The sequence below is a fragment of the Thunnus maccoyii genome, chromosome 23 (assembly GCF_910596095.1).
Source record: "Thunnus maccoyii chromosome 23, fThuMac1.1, whole genome shotgun sequence".
NCBI lineage: Eukaryota > Metazoa > Chordata > Actinopteri > Scombriformes > Scombridae > Thunnus > Thunnus maccoyii.
In genome coordinates this window covers 15,993,909-16,021,121 of record NC_056555.1, presented here as the reverse complement: position 1 = coordinate 16,021,121, position 27,213 = coordinate 15,993,909, and the positions used below count along the sequence as shown (strand labels likewise).

The following is a 27,213-nucleotide window of genomic DNA, read 5'->3' as shown; positions in this document are numbered from 1 at the left end:
GAAGAGGTCAAGGGTTGATGCAGTACAAAGACATAGCTGTCTCATTTTGGTCGGTGCGGTCCGATCGGACTCCTCATGTTTTATTCACCATGCCGGTGGTTCACCTCTCACTTTCCTCTATTCAAATGCCAATCATCTCACCCACGTTATCTGCAGTCCAGTTTCGCTGTATGCAGAGTTTTAATACATGTGCTCCATTCTTGTTGAAATCAAAGTTAAATTGACATAATTTTGTATCTGTGGGCTCACCCCCTAAGAGTGGTTAAACCGTACATTAACACAGCCAAATGTAAGTACAGTTATCACATCTGTGTGGATTCTGTAGTCATTGTTCATTGAAATAACATGAGCAGACTTTGGAGAATATCACTGTACATAAAACATTCAGGACTGGTTATCAAAATCCCTGAGAGAAAGGGAGTTTTATGGCAGAGATGAGTTTACTCCCTGACTAAAAAACTTAATGGCAGGCCTGGTATCCGTATGTTCTGCCCAGATATGAATCCCAACGCACTGTCATTCTGCTGCTCCTTTGCCTGGCCTTCTACCACCCAATCCACTACGGTCGTAAACCTCACACTCCCAATTTACTTTCCCTTTATGAGCCATTACCATGTCACGTTATCTGCAAAAAAAAAAAAAAAAAAAAAACTTTTAGTGGCTTCACTCACTTTATCTCTTGTGTGCTCCCCCCAGTATCAGGCACAAATCAAATATCTGCCTTCCTGCATGCCTGCCCACTCACCCAGCCTCTCTTATCTCCCCATTCTACCCCTCTCTTGGATATGTAAAGAGAGGTGTATATTGGAGCGGCACTCTCATATAACACTGAGCACACAGTGGTTTCTTGAGTAAAGCCAATGTGCTGTACAATTTTATTTCCTGACAGTCACAGAGAGGACCCCAGACACAATGTGAGAAAGAAATATACAAAGTAAGGTTTCAGTTGGCCTGTAGAACTCACACAAGGGAGTGTTTGCTTAAATGTGTCTGGTTTACCTTTTTCATAGCTTAGTTCTTGAAAGGAGGTTTTTATTTTCCTCTGGGCCTCCAGCTTGCTTTTCCATCATGTCTCCTTTCTTTTGTGAGATGTTTTCTGCTGTGCTGTGAATGGGGAGGTTACACAATCTGAACTGCGCTGAATCGAACCTTTCCACGTGGACCCTTCTTGTGGATGCACCAGAGGTTATCTTTAAAGTACAGATCAACAAAAGGCGCCTCTCACCTCTGTCTTCAATCTGCGAGCCTTATCCAATTCTGCCCACGCGCAGACACCGCCCGGCCTTAACTTTACCTCCATCACTTGTTTCTCCTTTTCCTTTTCTGTATTTTCCAGCTTTCTCTTGGTTTTTTTGTTTTTCAGCCCATCTTTTGTGGTGAGCATAACCACCCCTACCATGGTTCAGGTCCACGCCTGCAATGACACGTACATCGATTTAATTATAATAAACAGGAAGGGGAGCTTGCCAGTGACTAATCTTAGTCAGCTTGATTAATGATGTTTGTGTAGCCAGAGTCTGAAATTAGCCAGAGATATAGAAGAGTGGTTTTCTCTCTCTCTCTCTCTTTCTCTCTCTCTCTCCTCTCTATATGTGTGTGTGTGTGTATACATACATGTTTGGTTTACATTAAGTGTTGTATTTCAAAAATGGGTGCCCTCTAGTTGAATGCACAGGGGCAACTCCCCTCCCCAATCACTGTACAATGTGTGTGCATCACTGATCTCTGAAAAACAATCCATGAATCATCATTAGTTATTATAATTATGCAGATTCCCTACCAAATAGCAGTAGTAGCTTTCCCAGCACTGCATAAATCTTCCGCTCAATGTAACAAAAATGTTGATTTAGGAATCCTTTTATTTCCTGTCACATAGTCTCTTCTGCTACAGCCCCTGAAAGGTCATGTTTTTGGAAACATTTGTATACGTATGCAAATCAAAAGCTCCTCTTTCTATTACCCGCCTACTTATGTAAATGAAACATAATTGCAGTGCAAATAAAATGATTGTTATTCCATTCATGTCTCTGTAGCTTTCAATGCCATCTTTAATCATCACTGTTAGTATTCAATTTAAACTCTTAAATTACCTTGAAATAGCATGACATTGGAAAGAACAACTGACAGCTGAGGAGGACAAAAAATACACTATTGTGACAATTTGTCAAGAAGTGATTATATTCATCGGTAAGCAAAATAAGGATTTGAACTTATATAAGTGGTGTTAGTCTATTTTGAATGTGTGTTAGAATAGAGTTTTATTGAGCAGTTATGCCTTTCTTTTTGTGGATAATGAGTAGTGAGGTAGCATGCATGTTGTCTTGCGGCTCTCTAACACTCAAATTTTAAGCAAGGCACTTAATATAGCAGTTGGCTGGAGTTACAATTTATTCACAATGGCATCTAACTAGTTTTCATGTATGCAGATGATGTGGTGATATGATTATTGGCTACTATTGGCTATATGATAATGAGGCTCCTCATTATTTATGTTCAGTATGCATGTGTCTGCATATGTGTGTGCTTGCATGTATTTGCATTGACATGGATGTAGTCAGCCGCATGGGTTATTTGCCTACATGTTCAGGCCATCACATATGATCACATGCATATAGGTAACATCATTTGGTACTCAATGGGTGTATCCTGTGTATCCTGCATTGTTGAATGACTGCACATGTACTTATGCTCAGCAGTCTGAATACATCTGTGGTGTTTCTGTGCACTTCTAGCAGAGCTTGAATTATCTGCTCAGGGCAGTTAATGGAGGAAGTAAGTCAAAGAGAGGACGACGCATGCCGTCTTTCTCCCTCTCTTGTCCTACACACAGATAAGGAGATGCTGTACGCCCGGCTAATGTAAGCCCTCAAGACATACTCACCATTTCCCCCTAATGTTCCACCTATTAGTTATTAATGGAGGCGCTACACACACTGAAAGTGAGCTAGTGAGCCCTGGGATTGGCTGCTGTGTCCCAGCCATGGCTGTGTTTTCACTCTGTAAAGCAGGAAGAACAGATGATGTCCCTGATCCTTCATTCCTCACATTAGTGGCAGACCTTAAAGAAAACATTTTGAGGTCAAGTTCATGTTCGTCTTTCTCTAAAAGGCTACATGATAAATACTTTATTATGTACACTAACCAGCACCACTACCACCCTTGTGTTGTCTCTCTACATCTGTTTCTGTCTTTCTCTCATTTTCTGTCTCCCCTCAAAAAAAAGCAGCTTTGCTAAGTGGGGAAGATTACTGCTATATGGCTTAGCCATGCGGAACAGTCCTTTTTGTTTTCTCATCCCAGGAGCACTCCATCTGTGTACAATATTGTGAATGAAGGTCAGTCTCGGGACACGCCAGACCTCCATATCTCTTTGCCACCCTCCGCCCCGCCCCTCACTCATTGCCTCCTCTCCAAGCCCTCCTTCGCTTATCGGCAACGCTCACACCTGTGGCGGGCTGGCTGCTCTCTCAAACACTCGCCAGAGGCCCCAGACAGGATGGCTGCAGATAACCTTTAAATCCACAAAAAAAAATGGTAGGGACAGAGTAAAAGGGAGAAACCTCTCCATCCACTTCCTGGGATTGTGGGGGCTGCTGGCAGGCAGCCGGGCTGGGGATATGCCCAGGCTTAGCTTCATCCCTGAGACTTCGGCCATGGGCCAGCCCTGTAGCTTGACCTAGCAGTATAAGAAGGGCCAGAAAATAAAGGATCTAGATTCTGTCTTCTGGCTTTTAGAGCGTAGAGTTAGTGATGATAAGTTCATGCATCCTGTGCATTAAGGGTGAGTTGTGAAGATGGAACAGTGTGTTCATCTCTGTAGGCCTTTGTCTGAGGCAGGGAGTGTCCCATGGTTCTGTGTGCAGCACATAACAATTTGATTCAATTGACAGAAACCACTTAGTCCATACCTGGCCAGGCAGGAGGGAGAAACAAATAAGACACAAAGAGCGAGAGGAAAGAAAAACAGGAGTTAAAAATGCAAAGCGCAGTTTCTGTGGCCCCTTGGTTTAGAATTACTTGGCTTTTGCAGTAGGAGGTACAGGCAGACTATAATAAATTTTAGGAGAAGGGGTTGCTGTGACGACAGCCCCAGGGTGAAATGTCCAATAGAAACAACAGCCCAGTGTGTTTACTTCCTCCGCCTCTCAATTCAGTGTCATTACTCATCCTTCTCAGCATGTGCCTGCCAGCCTCTCTACCTCCAAACTCACACAAGAAATGCAGATGCTCATGAAATTTCAACCAGTGATTTATCAGGCCCTCCAGAAAATCTATACACTGCTGCTGTTATTTAACCCGAATGAGACAAATTGATCAGGGTGTGAAGGACATAATCATATGTTACTGCAGATACAGTAGATATAAACATTACTACTCTGTGAAGGTGCAATGCTTTATCTGTTACAGAAATATCTCTATTAGCAGCTGAATTGACCCTACACTGTGAGCATCATTGTACAGCCTACAGAGGGCCACAGGCTTCAACATAATGTGGGCAGTGGCAGCATGCCAAAAGCATGCTAACAAATATTGGTTAATTACAAATAAATCAAGTCAATGACAGTTCCTCATGTCTTATATCTGTATGGCACTTTTTAATAATCCCTTTAATTAAAAGCCATCCCAGATTAGCTCCTCAAAAATAATTAATGCATGTGTCTACATGAACTAGCACACACATCAATGTCTGTTCACATTCATCATATGCATACATGCATTTACAGGCATTTGTTGACATGTGCCCTTCTGAAATGTAATGAATATGTGTGTGCATGAGCTTGCTCATTGATCAACGGTGACACAGAAACCTTTTTTGTGTGGACTGGCTAAATAAATGTTGTATAATTAGTGGCTGTTTCATTACATGATATTGCAATTTTTAGATTGTTTGTCCCCAACAAACTAATTCCTTTTATCCAGAATACTTGAGATGTTAAGGACACTTCTCCTTGCACCATTATTTCTGTGTCCTTACATCAAGGTTTACAGGTGCTTGAATTAAGATATGACAGCTAATGCTTCCTTATTAAAGTGGAGTGTCAATATAGCAAGGCCTAAGTATGTCCCAAAACAGAGGAAAGGAATCTATGAGAAACCAAGCGGCAACCTCAGTCATGTAGCATCAACATGCACGGTGAAGTGAGGCCACCAGGTGATTGTGAGCAGCTAATGAGGTCTGTGGTGGAACCTTGTAGCAAACTTAACAAGTTGCTGCCAGACTAGCCGGGGGCTCAGCATGCTGCCACTCACTGCAGGGGCAGGGATGAAAGAATCTACAGGCAAGGCAAAGATGGCAGCACAGTCTTTTGTGTACAAGTCTTAATGAATGGAAAAACGGACAGAAAAGGGAAGATGAGAGCACCCAAGACTGTACATGTGCATGACAGAGTGCATGTGCACAGATGTAACAATCATTGAAGTCAATTTTTCACTGAATGCAGGTAGAATACTACTACTGCTTCATTTAACAATTTAAAAACAGTTGTAAAAATTAATTTCTTATTTCAGGCATCTGGAGACATACTGATTGTTTATAATATTTTAAAATTAATATTAATATTTTTAATAATATTTTTAACCTTAACCAACAGAGATCAGAGCTGACCTCAGGCTTGTCTTGTAAACCTGGTGATTTCCTTTTTTAGACCACGGCACCCCTTCAAAGGAAGCCACCCAAACCCCCGAAGCCTCTGTGTACATATGGGATATGTACACAGAGACTTATCTATTTTAACAATTTCATATTATATTATATTATATTATATCTTATATTGTGGTATAATATATTACATTATATTATCTTCCATTTTCTTCAATTAAAATGAGCTTACATTTAAGATGTACAAGGAAAAACAAACAATGAAAAAAAAACCCAAAAGACTTCAGGCATTTTAATGAGACATGGGAGCTGCTGTTGATGTGGAGAGAGAGAACAACCTGCAGGTCTGACTCTACTGACAAGATGTCTCTTGTCTTGTTTTCGTGTTTACCAGCAATGAAAGAGCCACATAACATAAATATGAATTTGGGAACGTGTAATATCACAGTGAATGTGCATGGACAGTGATGGATATCTGTCTTGCACAAGCAGCCAAAACCAACACCCATCATTTCCTTCTCTTTCTCCTGCCACAGCCCGCACCCTCCTTCTCTGCCTTGTGTCTCAGCTCCAAACAGATGAAGCCCCGTTGATTTCTGCATCCTGGCTCCCGCAGCCCATCCGCTGTCCATCACCCCCAAACCAACCTACACCCAGCTGATCACCCTCGGCCCACTTCCCAAAGGTGTGGATAAGAGAGGAAGACCAGTCCTCTACCAGAGCGGTAGGATGTTATCAGTGGCATAGGATGCAATGCTTTAAGCTGTCGATATCTCTGCTCCCTCTGTGGTGGAGCGTATGCTAGACCAACTTGTCCTCATAATTCAACAAGCACGGCTTGTGTAAGTTTCTCAATACCCTATTTAAAATCAATGTTCTAGCTACTGCCTTAAAGAACCACCCAGACTGCCAGTTTGTTAACCTCCTCATCCAAGGTTTTACATTGGCATCCATCCAGATTTGCAGGTTATGCCTGATTCCTCCTACACATGTCAAAATTTACAGTCAGTTATCTCTGACCCCAGCTATCTCCTTTCCTCTTATTCAGAATCACTTTTCAATTGGCGTAGCTACAAGGACAGTAGCAGTTGATCACTACTTCTTAGTGCGTCTGACCTTCTGGTGTAAGAGTAGCCCGAAAATATTTAACTCTTTATCTGAAGCACTCTGCTGGATCCTTACAAACAACTACAAAATCCTGTATGTCATCCATCTGCTTGAGGACTTTTTCACTGTCATGCCACCGTCTTCACCCCCATTATATGGTCTCAACACTCTGACTTCCACTTTTAACAAACTTGGAGTTCCCCTCTCTTCATACACATCTCTGGAATTTTTCAGCATCACCCTTGGCTCCATCTCACTCCAAGCATCCTTGCCTACTGAGAAAATCCACGGGATTTCCTTACTCATTTTGAATTCCCTCTGGCTCACAAATGCACCAAGCGCCAACTACTCTTGCTGCTAGGCCACCTCAACAATGCCATCCTTAGCCACCACTGTTCCATGTCTCCATGCCCATGTCATGCTAGACGACGCATGCAAGATGGAATGGTATCTCCTTCTTTTATGACGACTACATCACCAAGCCAGAAGACATCCACAGACGCAGCCCCATCCGTTGGCTTTGGCAGCTACTACGACAGCAGGTGGTTCTCAGCCAAATGGCCACCTGAATTCTCATCTCTTACGCCTTCCTCCAGTCATTCTTTGGGGGCATGAATGGTCCAAGAAGATCATTGTCATCTACTCTGACAACAGTGCTGTTGTAGACATCATCAACAAAGACCGGTCGCATTGTCTGGACATTATGCAGTTCATGCAGAGACTCACCCTGGTTTAGGCCCAGCACCAGCTCATCATCCGAGCATATCACATCCCAGACCACAATAATGCAGTTGCTAACTCACTATCTTGTTTCTCGTTCCAGAAATTCAGACAATTGGCACCAGCCCTCCAACCCTCTTCCGACTCCAGTCCCACCATTTTCAGCCACCATCTTCAACTGACCCCACATCTGGAACATCTTGTCATCGCCTCACAGATGCCATCCTCAACAGTGTCATTGCCTGAACACTCATCATATCTGACCAGATGGAATTGCTTCATGCCTCCCATGGTCTTTCAGTCCCTTCACTTAATGTCCTGACCCTCTCCAGCTTCATCACATCCGCCAAATCCTTTCTCAAGATTAAGTCTTCCACCAACTTCTTCATAAAACTGTTCCCAGGAGCACTGTGTCCAGCCTTGTCCCACTCACACATGAGCATGTTGATCAAAGGTCTCCATAAGGCCGGACCACATCCCACACCAAAACATTTGCCCCTCACTCCAGACCTCCTTGCCCACTTGCCAAACCCATGTCTTTCCCTTATCCCTTTATCCCTCACCCTCCATGAAATTTGTGTGTACTTGTGATGCTGGAACCAGGTCAGGCCTCACCATACATACCCTGTACTGCCTTTACAAAGTCATTGTACCTGAACTGGCAGCAGCCCAAAGAGTGGCAGGGTGATAAGTTTATAGGGTGCCACTTTAAACCAGAGTTACAATATCTAACATTTTATTCTACACAGACCTCACCCTGCACAGGGCTGTATAGGCTTATATGTATAGGTTTCCAGCCTCAATGGCAGGAAACTGGCACCCACTTCAGCCTACCAGCATAGCCACAGGTGGGGAGTGATAACATATAGTTAGAGTGTACAGGAATGGCATCTGGATGATCCAGGCCTGTTGACCCAAAGGTGAATTAAAGGTGCAGTGTGTAGAATTTAGTAGCAACTAGCGGAACGGACTTGGCAGAAATGGAATATAATATTCATAAGTATGTTTTAATTAGTATATAATCACCTGAAAATAAGAATCATTTATCCGTTACATTAGAATGAGCCCTTTATATCTACATAGGGAACGGATCCTCTTCCATGGAGGCCGCCATGTTGCACCGTCATGTTTCTACAGTAGCCCAGAACAGACAAACTAAACACTGGCTCTGTAGAGGGCCTTTTTGTGCTTTTCACGAGTTTTGTGGCCACCATAGGTTCTCCTACAGGCTCAGAAGGGGAGAGAGGTATTCAGTTTGTTGCAATCTTTAACCTTACCGCTAGATGCCACTAAATCCTACACACTGCACCTTTAAATGCCTTAACACAGTGAATGACTGTAGCTGTAGCTTTACTGTAAGCTCTGGTCACCGTAGCAGACAAACACCAAGGAATTAAAAAAAAGGGATGTTCTCATGTACTGTACAAACAAGGGGTTTAGCTGAAGCATATTACCACTTCTAAAACGAGCAGACAGCCTGAGTGGACCAACAGGGCACCTAAATCACTCATCCGCTAAACTGAAGTCAGTGGCAGCAACAATGCTATCTTCAAACACAGCAGATTAAGGGAAATCCACTCGATGGGCTCAAGCAGCTCATGCGAGAGAGTCCAGCACCACAGGAGGCTCCTGTTGAGGTGCAGATAGACAGCTGGTCTGGATCATTGGAGAGTCAGGAACAACTGCAGGAATGGGAATGTTCTGCTGTAAGAAGAATAGATCTACTCATCCACGCCCAATCCATGCCCAGATCTGGCTCAGATGCCACTCATCTGTTGGTGCTCTGCTTCTGGACATGATGTCATTGCCTCCTAAGAGTCTGAATCCATGAGTGAATTGAATGACTTGAATTAATTCTAGGAAACTGGAGAATTTAAAGCTTTAGCCTATGAGGCACTCAGCTTATCTGATGTCACTTGCCTGCAGGTGCCTAGAATCATGGGATTGGGCCTTGATGGAGAACTGGGCAGCAGCATTGGGAGGCTTTGTGTCAGACTGTAACTTGTGATATGAGGATTATTTAAACACAAGGAAGGGACTGCTTTTGCAGAATTGGGTTGATGTTGGACAAGGTTAGATGCCTAGAAAAGCTAATTCACGAATGGATAGCTGGCCAGTAACCAAATCATTTAGTTCATTTCCACCCTTGTTTATCCTTTGCTGTTTAGTCTCAGATGCTCTTGTTTTTCACACGACTACTCAATTTCCTGGCAATACCAGCACAATGAGGAGAAAAAAAGTGTTTGCCAAAACAATATGAATCCTCCCAGGATTAATTTGCAGCTGATCATGTCTCTAGCTTGGCAAATGGTCACATAATCTTCCAACTTCCAAATAAACAACAAACATAATTGACTTTGCCGACTTGGCAGGAGAAAAATATATTGGATCATGCTTTGCATATACAGGCTACGTCATTTGAAAGAGGACAGAGAGAGTAGTAAAACAGTCAACAACAACCACAAATAAAACTACAAACAGATGGCAGTAGTCAACCTGTAGTGACCGCTGTTAATGGACACTCGTGTGCACCATTGAGGCTGTTGGTTAATATTAATGAAAGGCCCATGCTATACAAAAGGCCATATTTATTCTCATATTTGCTCAGTGAACCAGGCAACTGCAGACAAGCTTCCATCAATATCACTTTGCCCCACCTGCAGGGCTCTGCTCTCTTCTTATTGGATGTTAACGATGTCTACACCTGCGCCTGTGGCGGCAGACCCCCACTTTGGACCGCGGCCATCGCTCATGATGGTGCTGGCCCACAGGCCGGGACGCAACTGGCAGGCCAAACCAGCCGGCATCTGCTGGGGGTCGGCTGGGCCATGGCTCTGAAGAGCCCGGCTGCCTGCAGCGATTTATTACTGGACACAAGTCGTTTCTTTTCCTCCACACATCTCCCCCCACCTAAGAAGTCTATTCTACAGGCTGAGTGCAGGCTTAATCAGAGCTGACATGCTGAGTGTCCTTGGGTGGACTGACGCAGCTATTGCAGGTATGTGTGTGTGTTTCAGTTGCTGTTGCAGACTGGAGGCACCGAGAGATGCGTTCTGTATTTTAAGCAGCATATATTTTTCGCAAAGTTCCATGACTGGGCCAGGAATACTGCAAGTTGAGCAGTGGCGGGAAGATGATACGTGATGCCAATGACACGGCTTTATGTGTCTGTGTCTATTACTCATGTTTTCTCCCATATATACAGTATAAACATGTATGCAAATGTGTCTGCCTCCATCTGAGTATTTCTTGTTTGTGTCTTTTATTGTTGTGTTTTCTCTCTCTCTCTCTCTCTCCTTCTCTGATTGGTGTGAGAGAATCACACACTGCAGCAAAGAGAATACTTTTGGGACATTCTCTAACATCTGCCTGCATTTCTCTGACCTTCCTCTCAGTGCTGTAGGACTTTTCTTCCTTCATGTCTCATTCCTACTCTTTTTTTATTTCATTGACCATAATTTTGCAGGTGGTCCATAAGTTGTCTGTTTGCTTCCATTCCCCATCCAATTGAAGCTTCCAATCATGTTGTTTTTCCATCATTAAACAAGTGGAAAGGTCTGATTCTTTTCCGGACAATTCTCAAAACTTTTACCCTCTTACATCTTTGTGAGCAATCATAGGAAATCTGGTCAACATGTGTTTGTTTATGTCCTATGACCATATTCCCTGAGGAAGTGCCACATTAGAATGGGTTTCAGCTCTTGAACTCTGAGCAAGAGCTCTGTTTGGCATTAAGTCAAGCACATTGAATGTGGGCAGTGGATTCTGTAATGAGTGTGCCCCTTGTCACTTCTTATGTTTGCCATATTCATGCACAGGATATCAAAATGCAGCCTAGGTCTGGACTGCGTCCAGTTGGATGACATTAAGATGTTGTCTCTGTTGTTTGCTGATGATGTTGTCCTTCTGGGTTTGTCAGATTGTCACCTCCAATGTGCACTGGAGTGGTTTACATGTGAGTGTGATGAAGGCAGGATGATAATTAGCCCTTCTAAGTCAGAGACAGTGGCTTTCCTGAAAAGGTGAATGCTCAGTCCAGGTCAGAGGAAAGCAGCTGCCCCAAGGGAAACGTTCAAGCCCTCAACTGATTCAGTTTGACTCACATTAACAGTCTGCAATGCTGCGCTTGTCTTCTAAAATCTTTGGGAATATTGTTTCTCATGTTTTGCAGAAAGCAACCCCAAGTTTTGCCATTTCTGTTTGCAGTGACTGAACCCTCTTGCAATCAGTTTACTCTAGAAACAACTATGACCACCCTTTTCAGCACTTCAGTCCAGTATTCACACTGGATCAAAGTGTTTTTGTAGCTCTAATGGTAATCATATAATAATGAAGCATTGCCTATTATATGCATATCACATATCACCTTGGCAACAAGCTTTTGGACTACAAATTGTACTATTCTGCACTACTTTTTTGTGAGAGGGCATTTTGAAAGACTTGATGTGTGACTTGAAAATGGATGAATAAGAAAATTATTTCACTGCAGATTGCAGATATATTTTAAGACTCTCCCTCCTTTATGCCTTCACCTTCTTTTCTGAATTCTAGATCTTCCTCCCCCTCCATTCAGTCAGTTCTTCCAGCCGACTTCAACAGATGTTAATTTCTCTTTTTACAATTTGTTTCTTTCTTCTATTAAAGTCAGTCATTGTTGCCTCTGCTTCCTCAACATATTTTCTCCCCAGTGCCCCTCTGCTCTCACGACACTCTTGCAGAATTTTGCTGATGTTGCATGTGTTTCCTGCCAATATGGGGCATCGCTATCAGCACAGCTTGATCACACTCATCTGTTGTTTTCTTACCAAGATCTTCAAAATGTGACAATTAAACAAAATAGATCCAATGTTGTATTGGTGAATATAGATAAACACTTTAAGCGGTGGCTTTGAATTGTCAAGTCTCTCTTATGATTGTTCCCATGTGACCTGAACGCAGCATTTGTTTTCTAAGATAAGTGGTGGCTTCCTCGCTTCCTATATTAAGATAGATCAACTTTCACTGGAAGGTCATTCCTTGGGGGCGTTACTCACTAACTCTGGGTAGGAAGGAGGGAGGGAAAGAGGAAGACAGAGAGAATGAGAGACTGAGAGGTAGTGACAGGGGAGTGGGTGGGTGGCTCTGAGATTTGGCCACATCAGCCCCCTGGTTGTTAGTTACATGTTCTTGCTATAATAAGGCAGCCAAAACCTCTGCGGCCGTTCAAGTCCACAATTAACATGTATGAGCATGCTGGTCCTGACGAGACGGGTGTCAAACTGAGACATGCTAATTGGCTCTCTAGCGTAATAGAACAGCTTCCTGCAAGCAAATGGAGAAACACACAGAGTGACACTGACAATAACACACACATACATATGATACACCGATGCATCTAATTTTTCAAGCTAGTGAGTGAGCCCTGGAACTGAAACCGCGTATCCTATCGTGTATCGGAGAGTTGTGGAAAAATGGCTGTAGTCATTGTGTATGCAGGTATGTAGCTTTGTGCACAGGGTAATTTGTGGTTGCATGTGTTTGACATCTGCTTTGTGTATCCGCATCCACCACTCATATTTATGGCATCGGGCAATCCTCCATTAATTAGAAAGAGTGTATCATCAAGATTAATGTCACTGATAAAGAAGTTAAGCTGATGGCTCTGTGCACAAGGGGGAGGGAACGTGGGTTTACACAGAACTCAAACTACACCCATGAGATAAATGGGTATTACTCGGGCTAAGATCTAAAGATGCCAGCAGTAACAAATCCAAGCAGTTCCTTTTTTGTTTTGGTGTTTATTTTGGGAGCTTACGGAATTTAAAAAAAAAAAAAATGGAAACAGCCTCAACTCAGATGAAAAGCTTTTCTATGACGTGAAACAAGCTGCTTCAGGTTCATGTGACATTTCTTTAAGCCCACGAAGAGAGACCGTGTGCCTATCGTGAATGTTTGTACTTAATTCTGTGTCAAACCCTCAACTGTACATGCAGTTTCTTTTTTTTGTGTGTATTTTAGCTAAAAAAAAATATTCAGATGCTGTTTTTCACAGTTTTTGGAAAGTTTCCAACCTGAGTTGCAGAGCAAGGCAGTGCAACAAAATGTCAGGAAGTCTGGCGTAAACAGACCTGACCCTCTCTGACTTTTCCTTTCATATTTGTTTTCATTTGGATTTTGAATGTTTATCCTTTTGTCAAATGTATTTTTATTCTCAGCTATGCCATAAGGTCAGGCTTTCAATTTATTGCCTCACACTGGAGAATATTATGGACAAGGTAGAAACTCAGCAAATATGTGCAAATGTGTGCAGGCGTGTTTGTTTGTGAGGAAGAGGCAGAGCTGCAGTAAATACAGTATCTGCGTATGGTGTGCATGTGTGCAGGCTTATGTGTATGTGTGTGTGTGTGTGTTTGTACATCTATAAAAGCAACAGATAGCACGGTAAAGAGAGCTGGGGAAATGAAAAGTGGACTATCAACTACTTCAGTCATCCATTTCCAAAATGTTGCATGCTTTGATGCCTCATCCCAAAATTCGACATTTACTTTTACAGAACCCATTACAAGTCGATACATTTTTGTGAGTTACCAAGGCAATAACTTGTCCTCTAAGATGTGCTTTGTGATGTATTATTTTATTTCCTGTTGTATTTCTCTAGAGCGTTCTTGTTCTCAGCTGCCCAACAAGCCTGCACTTATCTGATCCTTAGTCTCTCTCACATTTATCTCATCACTTTTTCTACCCCCGTTCCCTCCTGGAGCTAGGTGACCTCTCTCCTACTTGTTCGTCTCTGTGGAGTTTTATATAGATAGCTAAGGAAAAGTTTAGCGTGCCTTTGAGGGATAATTATCAAACAGTAAAACTCCCACACAGCTCTCGCTGGGTAATTACATTTTCCCCATCTCTCTTCTTTTTTTTTTTTTCACCGAAATGAAACCATCAGTTTTTAAAGCCTTGACAATCGACAATTCCCCAGCGTTGTAGCCCCTCAGACTTCTGAATGAAAACTGTGAAGTGTTGCCCATTATGCTGGCGCTTGAAGGTTTTCCTCCCCTCACACATTTTTTGTTTTTCTTTCTCTTTCTCTCTCTCAGTCACACTCTTCTCTTGCTTGGTCTCACATTCACACAAACAACAGCCCAGCCCATTTGCATTCTAGGCAATTACATTCAATTTGTAAACCGGCGCTGAACTTTAGTAGAATTAGATTTTGCTAACAGGCGTAATGACATTTAATGGAGCATGATTTATTCATTTCTCTTTCATCAGGTCAAGATATGCCACAACTGGGAATTGAATAATAGCAGATGTTTTTGTTTACGGTATTTTCCCTGCTGTCAAATGCTTGGTCTGTTGTTTGTGGACTAGCAAACTTGTTGCCACGTCTTCATCCAGGTAACCTCTCATTGTTTATTGATTTAACAATCAAATACGCAATAATGAATTCACTGAACAATGATTCTCGTTCTTAGGTATCTAATACAGCATTGAAGCCTCAAGGGAAAGACTTGAAAATTCTGCCAAGATCCTGACAACCTGCCGAGAGTATTGTTTGTTACATGTGTTATTAGCAACTTTTAGGTGTTTTCGGCGTAATTGTACTCACACTTAAGTGCTGCCTTCTGTGTTGTGCTTACTTTAGGTAGCAATTTGGCTCATTCAGCACACGCTTTTCCTTTGGCGAAAAACAAAGTAATTTGAATTCAGCCAGCACCCAAATGCATTCAGATGATATTGTAGCACCTGTCTCTGAGATTTTCCGGCACAAATTAAGTATATTAAAGACGGATAGACTTCCTTCACTCCCTCCTTCACCTTGTTAGTGTCCCCCTGTGCACACACATTCTCCCTTCCTGGTGTTTTGTGTACACATTTCATTTTGGTGATGCCTCTCTCTCTGAAACAATAGATATGTTTCTTTTCTCCTGCCAGCGCCTACATTCCCCAAGCACCCTCCTTCATTTTCCGAGGTGTTCTTATTTAGGGAGACGACAGTGCCTTGGGACACAGTTTGGCAGGCTGGGAGACAGGCAGAACAGGTGTTTTTTTTTTTTTTCTGTTCTCCCTCTCGCTCTCACCCTCTGTCTCTCTCTTTCTACTAAAATGAGTGAATTTCTTCCTCGCTCATCATCAGAGCGCCTGTCATTGTCGTCGGTATGATGAAGAGGCGTCAGGTTGTGCCTCCACTTCGCTATCTCAATTGTGTTTTCTGGCTGTTTGTGTAACTGTGCTTATCAGATCCGAGAGAAGTACCTGGCCGACATCTCAGTGGCAGTCCAAAACGCAAAATTGATAGCCATCATCAGAGGAACTGCAGCCTGGAAAAGTGGAAAAATGGTACACCCACTATAAGGAGGCAAATATTCTCTATGTTATGTCTCCTAGCCTGTTACTTTCACTGATTGAAATTTCAAACTTGTTTTTCTTTTTAGTCACAGAGCTTCACTCAGATGCATTCGAGATTCATACTTTCTTTGTGTGTCTATATGCATTACTTCTTGTCGCACTTGTGCTTATACACTTCTTCTTCCTTCTCTTTCTTTACACCCACACACACACACTTACATGCACACACTTAATGCACATACATTAATTCACTTCAGACTTTATCCCTGTAGCCTCTCATGCAGCAGTGCAGAACATTCATCTACATTGATCAAGGCAGTCTATCTGCACCACTGTTCGTCCTTCCCCTCTCATGCTGCTTAATGAACTTGCTGGGGCTTAATGCAGCTGAACAGACCCCTATGCTCATACCAATGAGCCACCGTAGGACTCTCCGCCATCAACTTTTGATGTAGTTACCCCCAGATATGCGCAGGTAGAGTCTTTCAGGCCGAGGATTCAGGGTCTTAAGGCGGCATGATTGGCAGACGAATTTAAAGCTGCTCATTAAGTCCACATCAACGTGATTGGGACAGTTTAGCTTCGCTCCATTCTGCGGGATTCAGCAGACCTCCGTGGAGGGAATGCTTGATCGTGACTAAACTATTTTATCTCCTCCTTTTCTCCATCTGATGTCTTCTGTGAAACAGAGGCATCTTCAGAGATAGATTGTGGGTGGCAGGTATGGATAACAACCCTGTCCTGTGTTCATTTTTTCCATCACAGACAAAACTGTGTACTGTGTTTCTGTGTACTTGCAGAGGATTCACAAAAAAATGTGAAGCCCGGTAGGGTGGGTGATATGATGATTATGTGCTGTGAGACAGTTTCAACTAAGGTATCTATCACTTTTACCTTAATTTGTCCAAATAATTCAAACCAGAGTCAGAATAAGAATCAGTTGCCAATGACCTTCACCTACATCAGTTTTAGGTCCCCATTAAAGCCAGCAGGGGGTGATGTTTCTAATTGAGGACAGTGGGTTGGAAGGTGAATGAGACCCATAGTACCTCATCACTAAGCCAGTGACATAATTACAACACATCTGTATTGCTCCCAAGGCAATGGCAGTGTCCATTCACTCTAGTTATGCAGATGTCAGAACTCTTTATGTGTGGCGTTACCTAAGCATTTGTTATTTCTGACGTATTGCAATTAGCTGTGTCCGCTGCCACGATATTGATGATACACGCAGATGGAGAAGGCTGTGCTTTTTTTGTCACTCATGCACCTGCACACAAAAACAAATTGCACACACACACACACACAATCGCACACACATGCACCAGGACACAAATAACACACACAAACTGCGCTGTCATTCTGTGGGCAGTAACTGCACTGGATGATGGGTCTTTCTTTCTCCCACTGTCTGCCTTTCCATTTATATCTCCCCCCAAGACCACTTCATCCATCCATCTCTGACCTCCCTCCTCTCCATCCTCCACTTTGTCACTTTCTTTTTTCAGCCAACATGCAATCAGTCCAGCACCCTAGTGTTGGTGAAATGGAAAAGCACTTGATAACTTTTCGCGTTTTGTGTGTATGTGTGTGCACATGTATCTGGTTTAGTGGTGCGTGCGGGAGAATGTGGGATGGTGGGAGAAAGTTAAAAGAGAGGGAGATTCACCCGGTTCATTTTCCATTATCGCCTCATTACAAAACTCTGAGGTTCTCTGAGTGTACAGATGAACAGCAGCGAGTATTCCATTTGAAAATGGAACTAATGCCCTGACTCAGACTACAAATTACTCTGCAGATTCTCATCACTGCTGCCTAGCAGCCAGATTTAAACCAGTGAACCAGGCCTGTTGGACTAGTTCACATTCCTGTCTTGTTTCACGATGCAGACATTTGCTGGAAAAAGTAGACAATCTCCTAATAATGTCCCAGTCCAGTTCTAATACAGCTCTATATGCATATTTTTCTGCATTTTTCTAATGTAGTGGTCCCATTAAAATGATTATTAGTGCAAGATAGCGAAGAACTTTTTTGAGCAAATTTCCAAAAATCGGCTAAGTATCTGTGTGTTTTCATCATCTACTGTTAAGTTTACCCATTCACTCACTCACTCACTCACAAGTCATGTTGTTAATTTCAGTCACATTTTGAGCAATATAACAAGTATTTCTATCATATTCAGGGTATATTCTTGTTGCACAGACAAAAATAGGAATTTTTATCAGTTTTGCAGAGATTTTTACACTTTTTATGTGCGTTTATATGATCATTTATGTTCCATTGGTTGCAGTTGTCAGCCACTTGTTTTATGCACTCTGTTTGCTCACGGCTTATTTATATCCACACAGTATCTATTCTTTTATGTGGTAAGGACCCAATTTTCCCCACAGGGATCATTAGAGTTTAATCTAATATCACCAAACACCTCCATTTAGAACCAAGGTACTTGAGTAGACTACAGTTTTGAGCTCATCACATGTTTTTGAATGGTAATAGGCATTGTGGAATAAAAACTGTAAGAGCCTGTTGCCATCCTACAAAACACTCAACCATTTTATTATGTGCTAAATAATCATACTACATCAAACTATCACCTAATTGATATAGGATTTTTTAGGCAGAAACCGATATTGATATTTATAAGAGTTTAAAGAATTTCATATTAATTTTCTTTACACAATCCATAACATAAATAAACATTTTAAAATAAGGTTCCCTTAAATAAATAACAGAAATGTAATGGTCAGGATGTTTTACAGTTGAAAAATAAGCTTATCACTACTTAGCTGGACAAACTAATGAATAGTGACACATCTTCAAAACATATCTTTAGCATTTTTGCACTCCAATTTCTTGTCATTTATCAGTCAACATGTACGTTGTTACTGATGTATCTTCAATGAGCTAATATTGGCCAATTTATCAGTTGGGTTCTATTGCAAACAGTGCTAAACATTTTCTTGTTAAACTTCTTAGACTTTCCTCCCTTCATCTCAAGTGCTCACACCAAAAGTACAACAGATTTTACCACCCAGGCTGCCATCTTTGTTCCTTTTACACTCCACTGGAAGCAGCAGGAAGACCAGACCATTGGAAGTCGAGACTAGGAAAGACTAGGAATAACACAGAAGGCGGTGAGTTAAAGTGCATGAATGCAGGAGAGAGCAAGAGGAAGATAACTGCGAGGTTAAGACAGCTGAAAGGGTGCTGGAGACAGACAGAAAGAGAGTGATGGAAAAGTGTATAGAGAGCAGAGTGAAGCAAAGATAAGGAAGGAGATAGATGGTGAGAGGTGAAGGAGATGGTGAGGAAGGGAGAGAAAAGCTGAGGAGCACAGGCAGGTACGGAGGAAGGCAAGGGAAAATGGGGAAGGAGAAAGGGAGGGGCGAGAGGGAAGAACAGTGAAATTTTGATTGGGTCAGAGACTTTTGACACGGGAGGGGGCGCGGTGGCTGTGGGGAGTTAGCAGGTGATTTATAGGTAGGTGGCCGGGCGCTCACAGTCAAGAAGCCTTATTCATTCCTCCCCTAATCTAGCTCACCCCAGCCAGACGTGCTTAAGGTAATGGGCACAGCTAGCTGTCTGCAAGGCCACCGGCACCGACTCAGCCAGGCGAGACCACTGCATATTGCATATTTGGAGGAGGGTGGGGGGCATTGAGACCCATATGAAAAAAAAAGACAATGAAACCACATAAAAATGTGGTGTTTCAGGATATTCTTTCAAAAGTGGTCAATGTATGCATGTACTGTAAAATGTACATCTACAAATGCAGTTTTGATTGTTTTCTGAATCTCAACGCAGATCTTTTTTGATCTATTTTGTGCAGCTGGAAAGGAGACCAGAGAGGTGATCAAGTGGAATGGCTCAGGAGAGAGGGGTTTGGATGGAGGAAGAAGTGAGAGAGGGAGTGATAGCAGGGAGACATGAGAGAGAAATTGAAGGTGGATAGAGAATCAGGGTTGGAGGAGGAGTCATGATGGGAGAAAAGGGTGTCGCAGAGATGAATGCAGTGAGAGGGGGATTTGCAGTGAGAGGAACATTGTAGAAAGGATGTCATGGGCCTAACTCTGCAGCTGAGATCTCATAAGTAATGATTCACTTTTTTTTATTTGAGCCTTTCATTTTTGTTCGACATACATCTGTTCACCTGATTGAAGTGGTTGGCAAAAGAAGTCTCACTGTTTTTCCTCTTTGTTCTCTCCTCTTCCCGATTTCCTTCTTGCTCTCCATTTGTCCTCCTGTTTGTTTGATTTGCTTCCTGCCAGAAGGAGAGACAATATTCTGGATGAGCCCAGCACTGATAAATGGATGCCAGCGTCCGCCCTGTAGCGCAGACTCTTGTTCAGAGTGGCAGATCATTTTGTGCCACGGAGAGAGTGTGTGAGAGGAAGCGAGAGAGCGGGAGAGAGATGTTGGCTGCCTGTCTGTCCTTGCTTGTGGCATCTGTGATTGCAACAGCGAGCCATTTGCATCGATCTACTTCAGAGAAAGTCTAGCATCTGGATAGTTACATTGTCCAAATACTGCTGGGGAGACAAGCCATACATATATATAGACACAAACACACACATCATAAAGGCGTACCATACATACAGAACAATGCTTTTGTAGTCCCTGTTCTTACAAAAACTTTCCCAAAACCAATTAATTTTTTTGATATTCTTATGAACCCAGTAGTTTTTTTTGTTTTTACAGTAACAGGCTATGGAAGACAATAATGGATCTGCAATTTAGGGCTTGCAGTCAGAGATGAAGCTTAGTATTTCAATTACTTTGATTTTAGAAGGCCAGAACAATACGACTGTCTTAATATTATTTATTGCAGAGCAGTGCTCATTATACATATTCACAAGTGAAAAATAACAGTCTTTTCACAACAATGGAGCAGACACTAAATTTGTACCCCCATTGTCTTCTTAATTATGATTTAACACAATTAACAAGTAGAGATTGCTTTAACACATCGCCCGCTGTGTAGTCTTAAGAAATCATTTGGATATAAGACAAATTATTGAGCTCAATCATTTGTAGTTGTGATTCATATTTTACAAACTGTTATTCACACATTTGATACAGCATGTGTGGATACATATTTAGGAATTTGCATCTGGGCTCTAATTGTAATTTGGATACCTTTTTATGAGTGGGCATAAGTGTGACGCCAGTAAAAGAGGAAGTTTATACAAATGTATTCTTTTCAAATGTTGTTGACTGGCTTGTGAATACTGTATTAATAATATAATATAATAATCTGTGTTGGAGCAAATCCAAAAGAGAAAAATATGATTGTAGCTCAAAAAAAAAGAGAATTGTGTTCATCTCAGTCTAAGCTTTGCTCTCTCTCGACTGAATGTGGTTATCAAGACGGTATAAAAGAAACCTTTTCATTGTCTCTGTTGCCAAAAACCTGGCAGTATTTTGAAGGGCTTCCTGCCTCCGTGTCATGCATTATTAAAAGCACATCTCATTGAGTATTATCCCTTAGGGTCCACTTATAAAGCTCTATGTCTTTAAGTATTACCAAAGAAGCAATTAGGATTTTGTTGAAAAAAAAAGGTTAGAGTTAGGGTTAAGGTTTTATCTTACATACCAATTTGTACAACGTGGATATACCACACTCTTGACCCAAAAACAAGTGTTTAAGAACTCACACAATAATAAAGAACTTCAGTCCCCAACCTTTACATCATTATCTAGTAAAAGTGGAGCTTACAGGAGTGAGAGGGACACCACCTTGTTAAAAGCCCTCAGTAAAAACCTCACCACCATCCCACTGCTCAGGCTTGATTAGTCAACCATTCGTTCTGCGTACTGTAAAGAAAATGCAATAAGAGAAAAAGGAAAGTAACTGCACAAGACGGTATACAACATTGTTCCCTAAGCGGGAAGAGCAGTTTTTCTCTGCATTGTAGAGAGAAATGAGACCTTTTGTTGGGGGACATGACCTCAGTGCTGCTGTTTCTGCAGTGCTGCACCAAGATCCTCATTCTTCAGTTAATGCACTACTATAGGTAGATACAGCCACAACAAAAGAGACAAAGGCTGAAGGCAATTTGAAAAAAAATAAAGGTTTGAACTTACAAATAGGTTAATGTTGGCTCAGTTCATGGATTGAACCACTGGAATATCTGCTTTTCTGAGTAGCAAACTGCAACACAATGACAAAACCCATTGCACCAAAGGACCCGAGGCAGTGTTCATCAGGTCAGTCACTTCAGAGTGATAAGAAGTAGGATGGGAGCATGTGCTCAAGCATCACACTGTCGTAAATTAAGCTCTGGGTGGAATCAGATGTCATTGTTTGTCGCAGTGTTTTTGACAGTTTCAAATCCCAGACACAAAGTTTTCAGTCCTAATATGCTGTAAAAAAAAAAATGCAATTAAATTTTGTAGAAGATTTTCTGTCTTTTGGGTTTTTGGGTTCAGCAATGCATACAAACAGCAGAGAAAACAATATCAAAGCACATATAAGAGGATATTTCATACATTTATCGAAACTTGATTTCCAGAAATACTTAGTTAGAAGGAACTGAAATTGATGTTTCATCTTTTGCTGGACTACAGTGCACTGTCATCTGGCAAGGTGCGGCAGCAGCTGAAAACTATGTCCAAACACACAGAAGTAGCAGATTACTTTGTAACATTAATGCCATATTTCTACTGTTAACCTCGTGAACATGATGACGAAAGATAAAATAGTTACTGCTGTGATAAATTTCCAGAAATTGAAAATCCTCTCTCAGAGTATTATAAGGTACTATGCAGTTTTTTGGCATCTGGTAAGTCCTCAAACTCATGGGTCTGTTAACAAACCAGACTTCCTGGATTGTATTTTATCTCTCTACCTGAAAGTATGTTGTTGGGTTTGAAAAACAGAACTGTGGTATCAGTTGGAGACAGTTTCCATTATAATTTTTTTTTGCATGGAATGACCACATTTTTGTGTCTGTTTTGCTTTTCTCGTACTCTGAACTCTCATCAAGGTGTATAAGACCCACCAAGGTTAAAATTCCTACATCTCTCACCCAGTTTGTTAGCACTAATGTAGAATCTTGCGTCGGTTATACATTACAATTGTGAAACATACATATTGGGTATTATCCTGTATTTACCAGAATAGTCTATTCTCAGCCTCTGAGCAGCTGGGATTAAGTCAAAGTTTTTCCTTGTGTGTTGATCAAGTGTTCACTGGCTGAACTCAGACTTTGCAGATTGATTAAGACCAACAACCTGACAATCACAAACCAATTTCCTCAATCTCCTTCCTTTCCTCTATGATACAGTAACTACAGTATTTGTGCTTTTCCCTATTCATTGTAATTCCAATATTCCTCCCATTGCAGGAATGCACTGACTCTGCCAATCATTTAATGTGTGTTGAAGGCTCATGGATTACCCTTTAATGAGAAAGCTATATACTCACCCTATGTACACATAGAGTGACAAGCGTTTATTATTACTGACATAATGGGAGGAACACTAAAAACCTTTTATGTAACCCATATTTAATGCATATACTATATGTGTCTATGCCCATCAAATGTGAGCCTAGCTCATATCTCATCTTTAGAGTGATCACTGTTGACATTTGTCTTAAGCTATGAATAAATCCTCTTAAGCATCACCTATTGCCCACTTTAATAGTCATCCATACTCCTTCAAACATTACCTTTACTCAAGTGAAGGTTTGCAATTCCTAGAATGATGATGAATTATTTTCCTCCAAGGTGACCATTGTTACCTTAATACTGCCAAGCAATTGCTCTGTAATGAAAGTGTTGGACTATTCTTTTTTCCCCATTAGCCTCATTTGTCAATATCTCCCAGCATGGTTTTTACCAATTTAAATCGCATCTTTGTTTTTTCTCTGATCTATTATTCGAAGAAATGCTTGGTAATGTGAAAAAAAAGTGAAAGCCTGTTATGAAGGTAATGAATCTGAGATGTGTTTTTGTTTATCATAAACTTTAGTGGATTTGATGATTAGCAGGCACCCCATAGCGCAAAAGCTGACAAACAAGACAAAAGCAAAGATGCATTGAGTTCATATCCAGACAAGTCAGCTGAGAGGCTTTTGTACCTATTTTCTTTTTCTAACTCAAATTTTTCTGCTTCATTATGAGAGACTAATTTTCCGTGCTGCCGTGAAAGAGAGAGGCTCGATGCAGATGGGTCCTTGTTTGATAGTGAGCTGTGAAGTCATTTCAAAACTTTTTTTTTCTCTTGCATCCACATCACAGGAAGACGAGGGAAGCAAAGGGGGATAAGAGAACATGGAATAAGATTAGTCATTCTATAATGGACTTAAAAGGGGTATCATGGACTTTAGGGTCATGTTACCTGTTCAACACACAGAGGACAATGTCACCTTTGAAAGAAAGTAAAAAGATTAAAAATGACTCACCAGAAAAAAAAACCTTAAAACAACATACAGTATGTGCTACAGAATCAGCGCTTTAGAAATCATAGTTGTAGATGCATACCTTATTATAATACACGTACTGCTTGTTATTCAGTATGTTTAGAAGTAACATTCAGGCACCTTAAAATTGAAAGTTGAAAGGTACGTTTCTGCTTTTACTGACAGGTCCGTCCTTCCAGTTTTAACCAGCATCATTTATAATTTGACAACCCTAATTTACATACTCATATAATTTACATTCCGGCTTGCAGACACTGACTTATTTTTAGCCAAAGCATCTCCTCTCATCCTCTTCTCCACATTTAGATGAGCAAGTACAATGCGTTTACTGTATAAGCATCTCTTTCTGGGTCATAGATAAAAAGTGATGGTGGCCAATTAAACAAGATATGATTTTAGGATTACTGCTTCTTCGACATAAAACTGTTAGATATAACCATAAAAAGATTTCACTGGAGAAATAGAGCAGTAGAGACTGTTTCAGGTCTAGCTGCATCGACTTTCCACATTTAGGAGAAGTACCGCAATTTAATTAATTTGATTAATCTCATTAATTTTTACCTTACGGCTCTCTATCTGCTTCCTGCAAAACTGAATCTGACATCAGACTTATCAGGTGTGCCATTAAGGAGATGATTTTGCTGGGAAAATGATTAATCGTGGAAATTACAAGAAAAGGGTACGGCTGAAGATGTTCAGTGTGTATAAGCATGGCGTTGTGTGTGTTTTACAGAGGAGAGACAGAGAATATTAAAATTACTTATTTGCCAGTTTACTGCTTGAATAATCATAAACATGCCCAAGGTTTACCATTGCTAAGAGTTGCGTGGTGCAGCGTTGCACCATGTCCTATTTCCAGACACATAGTGAGTATTATTATCACAGCCATGGCATTCTTCACAACCCAAGGGGCTCCCATTTTGTCACAGGTACACAGCACATTCCATTACCTCCCTCAGTGCTGGCACACACTATCCATGTTTCCCCATAGAGCACGCTGGCGGTGCGTTAGCCTGCCTGTGTGTAACCTAGCCGGCCCGCTATCGCTCGTCTCATCCGTTACACTCTGCTCCCATTCAATCAGAGCCCCACGCCTCAGAGGAGCTGCAGATAAAATTCTCATTATCTTAGCTCACAGAATTAAAGGGACCAGGACCGAGGGGGCACACACACACACGTACTGTACACATGCAAACACCCACACATACACACACACTCTCACTTTCTCTCTCTCTCTCTCTTTCTCTGTTGCTCTCTCAAGAACACAAATCTCACTCAAAGAAGTACAGTAGACTGTTATCACACCCATACACACACATACACATACACACACAGACGCACACACATGCTCCAAACAGGGACTTCTAACTCATGCTGAGTCTCTTATCCTAATTTGTGCACTGAGGGAGGCTTTATTGCAGGAACTGTTTGTTTCCATCTCAGTGCTCTCTTAAGGAAACTCTGCTTCAAATAGATTGCAACAAAGATCTCTGCTGTGTTGTACTTTCAGGCTGTTTGTGTTTCTATGTGTGTGTGTTTGTGTGTGTATGACCATTATCTAAATTTGTGTTCACAGCAGTTTTCACTGTGACACTGTTCTCTGCTGTGAGCAAGTAATTTTGTGCTCCCTTTCACCACCCATAAAACTATGTGGTTGCCAAAGTCTGAGAGACAGTTTGTTTGTGTTTGTGTTTGTGTGTGTGTGTGTGTGTATGTGTGTTCATATGTGACAGAGTATCTCTGTAAAGGAAAGTTAGTATTTTCAGATAGCGCGTGCACAGATATCTCACACTCTGCCAGTGTTTATGAAACCGAATATATGCATCAGTATCCGTTCTGCTGAGCCTGCGCGCGTCCCACGGAGCGAGTGTGAGCTCCATACGTGTGCAAGTGTATCGGCTATAGAGTGTGTGAGTGAACGTCGCCAGGGGAAATTTCTGCAGCACATGGAAACCCCATTGTTTATTCATGCTTTCTAAATTGAAGTGTGCATCCCTGTATTCTCCAGGCTGCACTCTCTTGTGTATAACAGACAGTGAAGGAGGGAGCGAAAGAAAGGCAAGGAGGAGGAGAGATGGAGAGCCCTCTTGAATCAGATTTCCTTTCTTAAAGGCCTACTTCAGTAACTGGTATTCAATAGAGAAGAAGATAATGAGAGTCATTTGTCCATATTAAAGGGGGTTCAGAGAAGTTCTTTCTACTCCAAATAAGAATCCAATCCAGGCTCCAATTCAGAGCTGCTGGTCCCTAGTTTCTTATAAGTCCTTATACCTGTAGGTTTTGAATCGACACATACCTCAATAGCGATCCGTTAGATTGTGCATCGGAGTGCTTTCTCTCATCACCCCCTCTTTCCAGAATGTAACGCGATATCGATTGTTTCCATTTACAATCGCATCGACGCCGTGCCTTCCATCGTCTCGATCCCATGTCATCTCTGATTTGTCAATATTCATGCTGCGCCAAGCCCTTGATTTCAAGCCGGGCCTTTTTTCCACTTGAACGTTCAGTCAATTGATGAGGGGCTGCACTCATCAGCGGTTCAGCGATAGAGCTTTCAGAAGGTGTTAGGTGATGAAAATGTTCATTGGAATATCATAATATGATTAGTGTTATAAACATCATTTGGTGTGACAAGGAAGAAAACCTGGCTCGTTCACTGTGTAGAATGCAAATCAGGTGCTTATGATGAATGCCTTTGTTACCGTAGCTGACGTGTGAATTGAATAAATCAGCATCAGCGTAATTTAAAAGCATTGCTTTCACCTGCGGATGCCAAGGGCTCTAAAATATTTGTACCACACTGTATACTGAAGGCACAGCAAGGACAAATGGCTTTCTTTGGCAAGGCACAGCTAAACCCTCCTCACATCCTCCCATTCCTCTATTCATTAAAACAGAAGAGAAGTAGGTCACCTACAAAATGGCCGCCACTTGGCCACCTTCTCCGTCCCCCTTCCTGTCAGCATATGTTTCTCTCAGGCCTTTGCCAACAAGAGGCTCCTGAATAATACACTCAAAAAAAGCACCCTAAAGA

At 41.7% G+C, this 27,213-nt stretch overlaps 1 protein-coding gene across 8 annotated transcripts in view; it reads left to right on the top strand.

Moving 5' to 3' along the window:
* Positions 1-27,213, top strand: part of LOC121891219 — a 141,423-nt gene that overhangs the window by 95,165 nt on the left and 19,045 nt on the right. For 2 of the 8 annotated variants that reach the window (XR_006094061.1, XM_042404045.1), the window contains exon 5: positions 15,644-15,742. The exons of 2 other annotated variants lie outside the window; for them this stretch is intronic. Coding sequence is in view for 4 of the 6 variants with exons in the window: in XM_042404045.1 (XP_042259979.1) it covers positions 15,644-15,742 (99 nt within the window). In the remaining 2 variants the exon portion in view is untranslated. Of the gene's footprint in view, positions 1-6,135; positions 6,324-7,529; positions 8,125-10,089; positions 10,877-14,674; positions 15,208-15,643; positions 15,743-18,727; positions 18,886-20,022; positions 20,881-27,213 lie in introns of those variants that run through there. 4 more of the 8 variants (XM_042404042.1, XR_006094064.1, XM_042404046.1 and 1 more) reach the window with 4 other exon arrangements.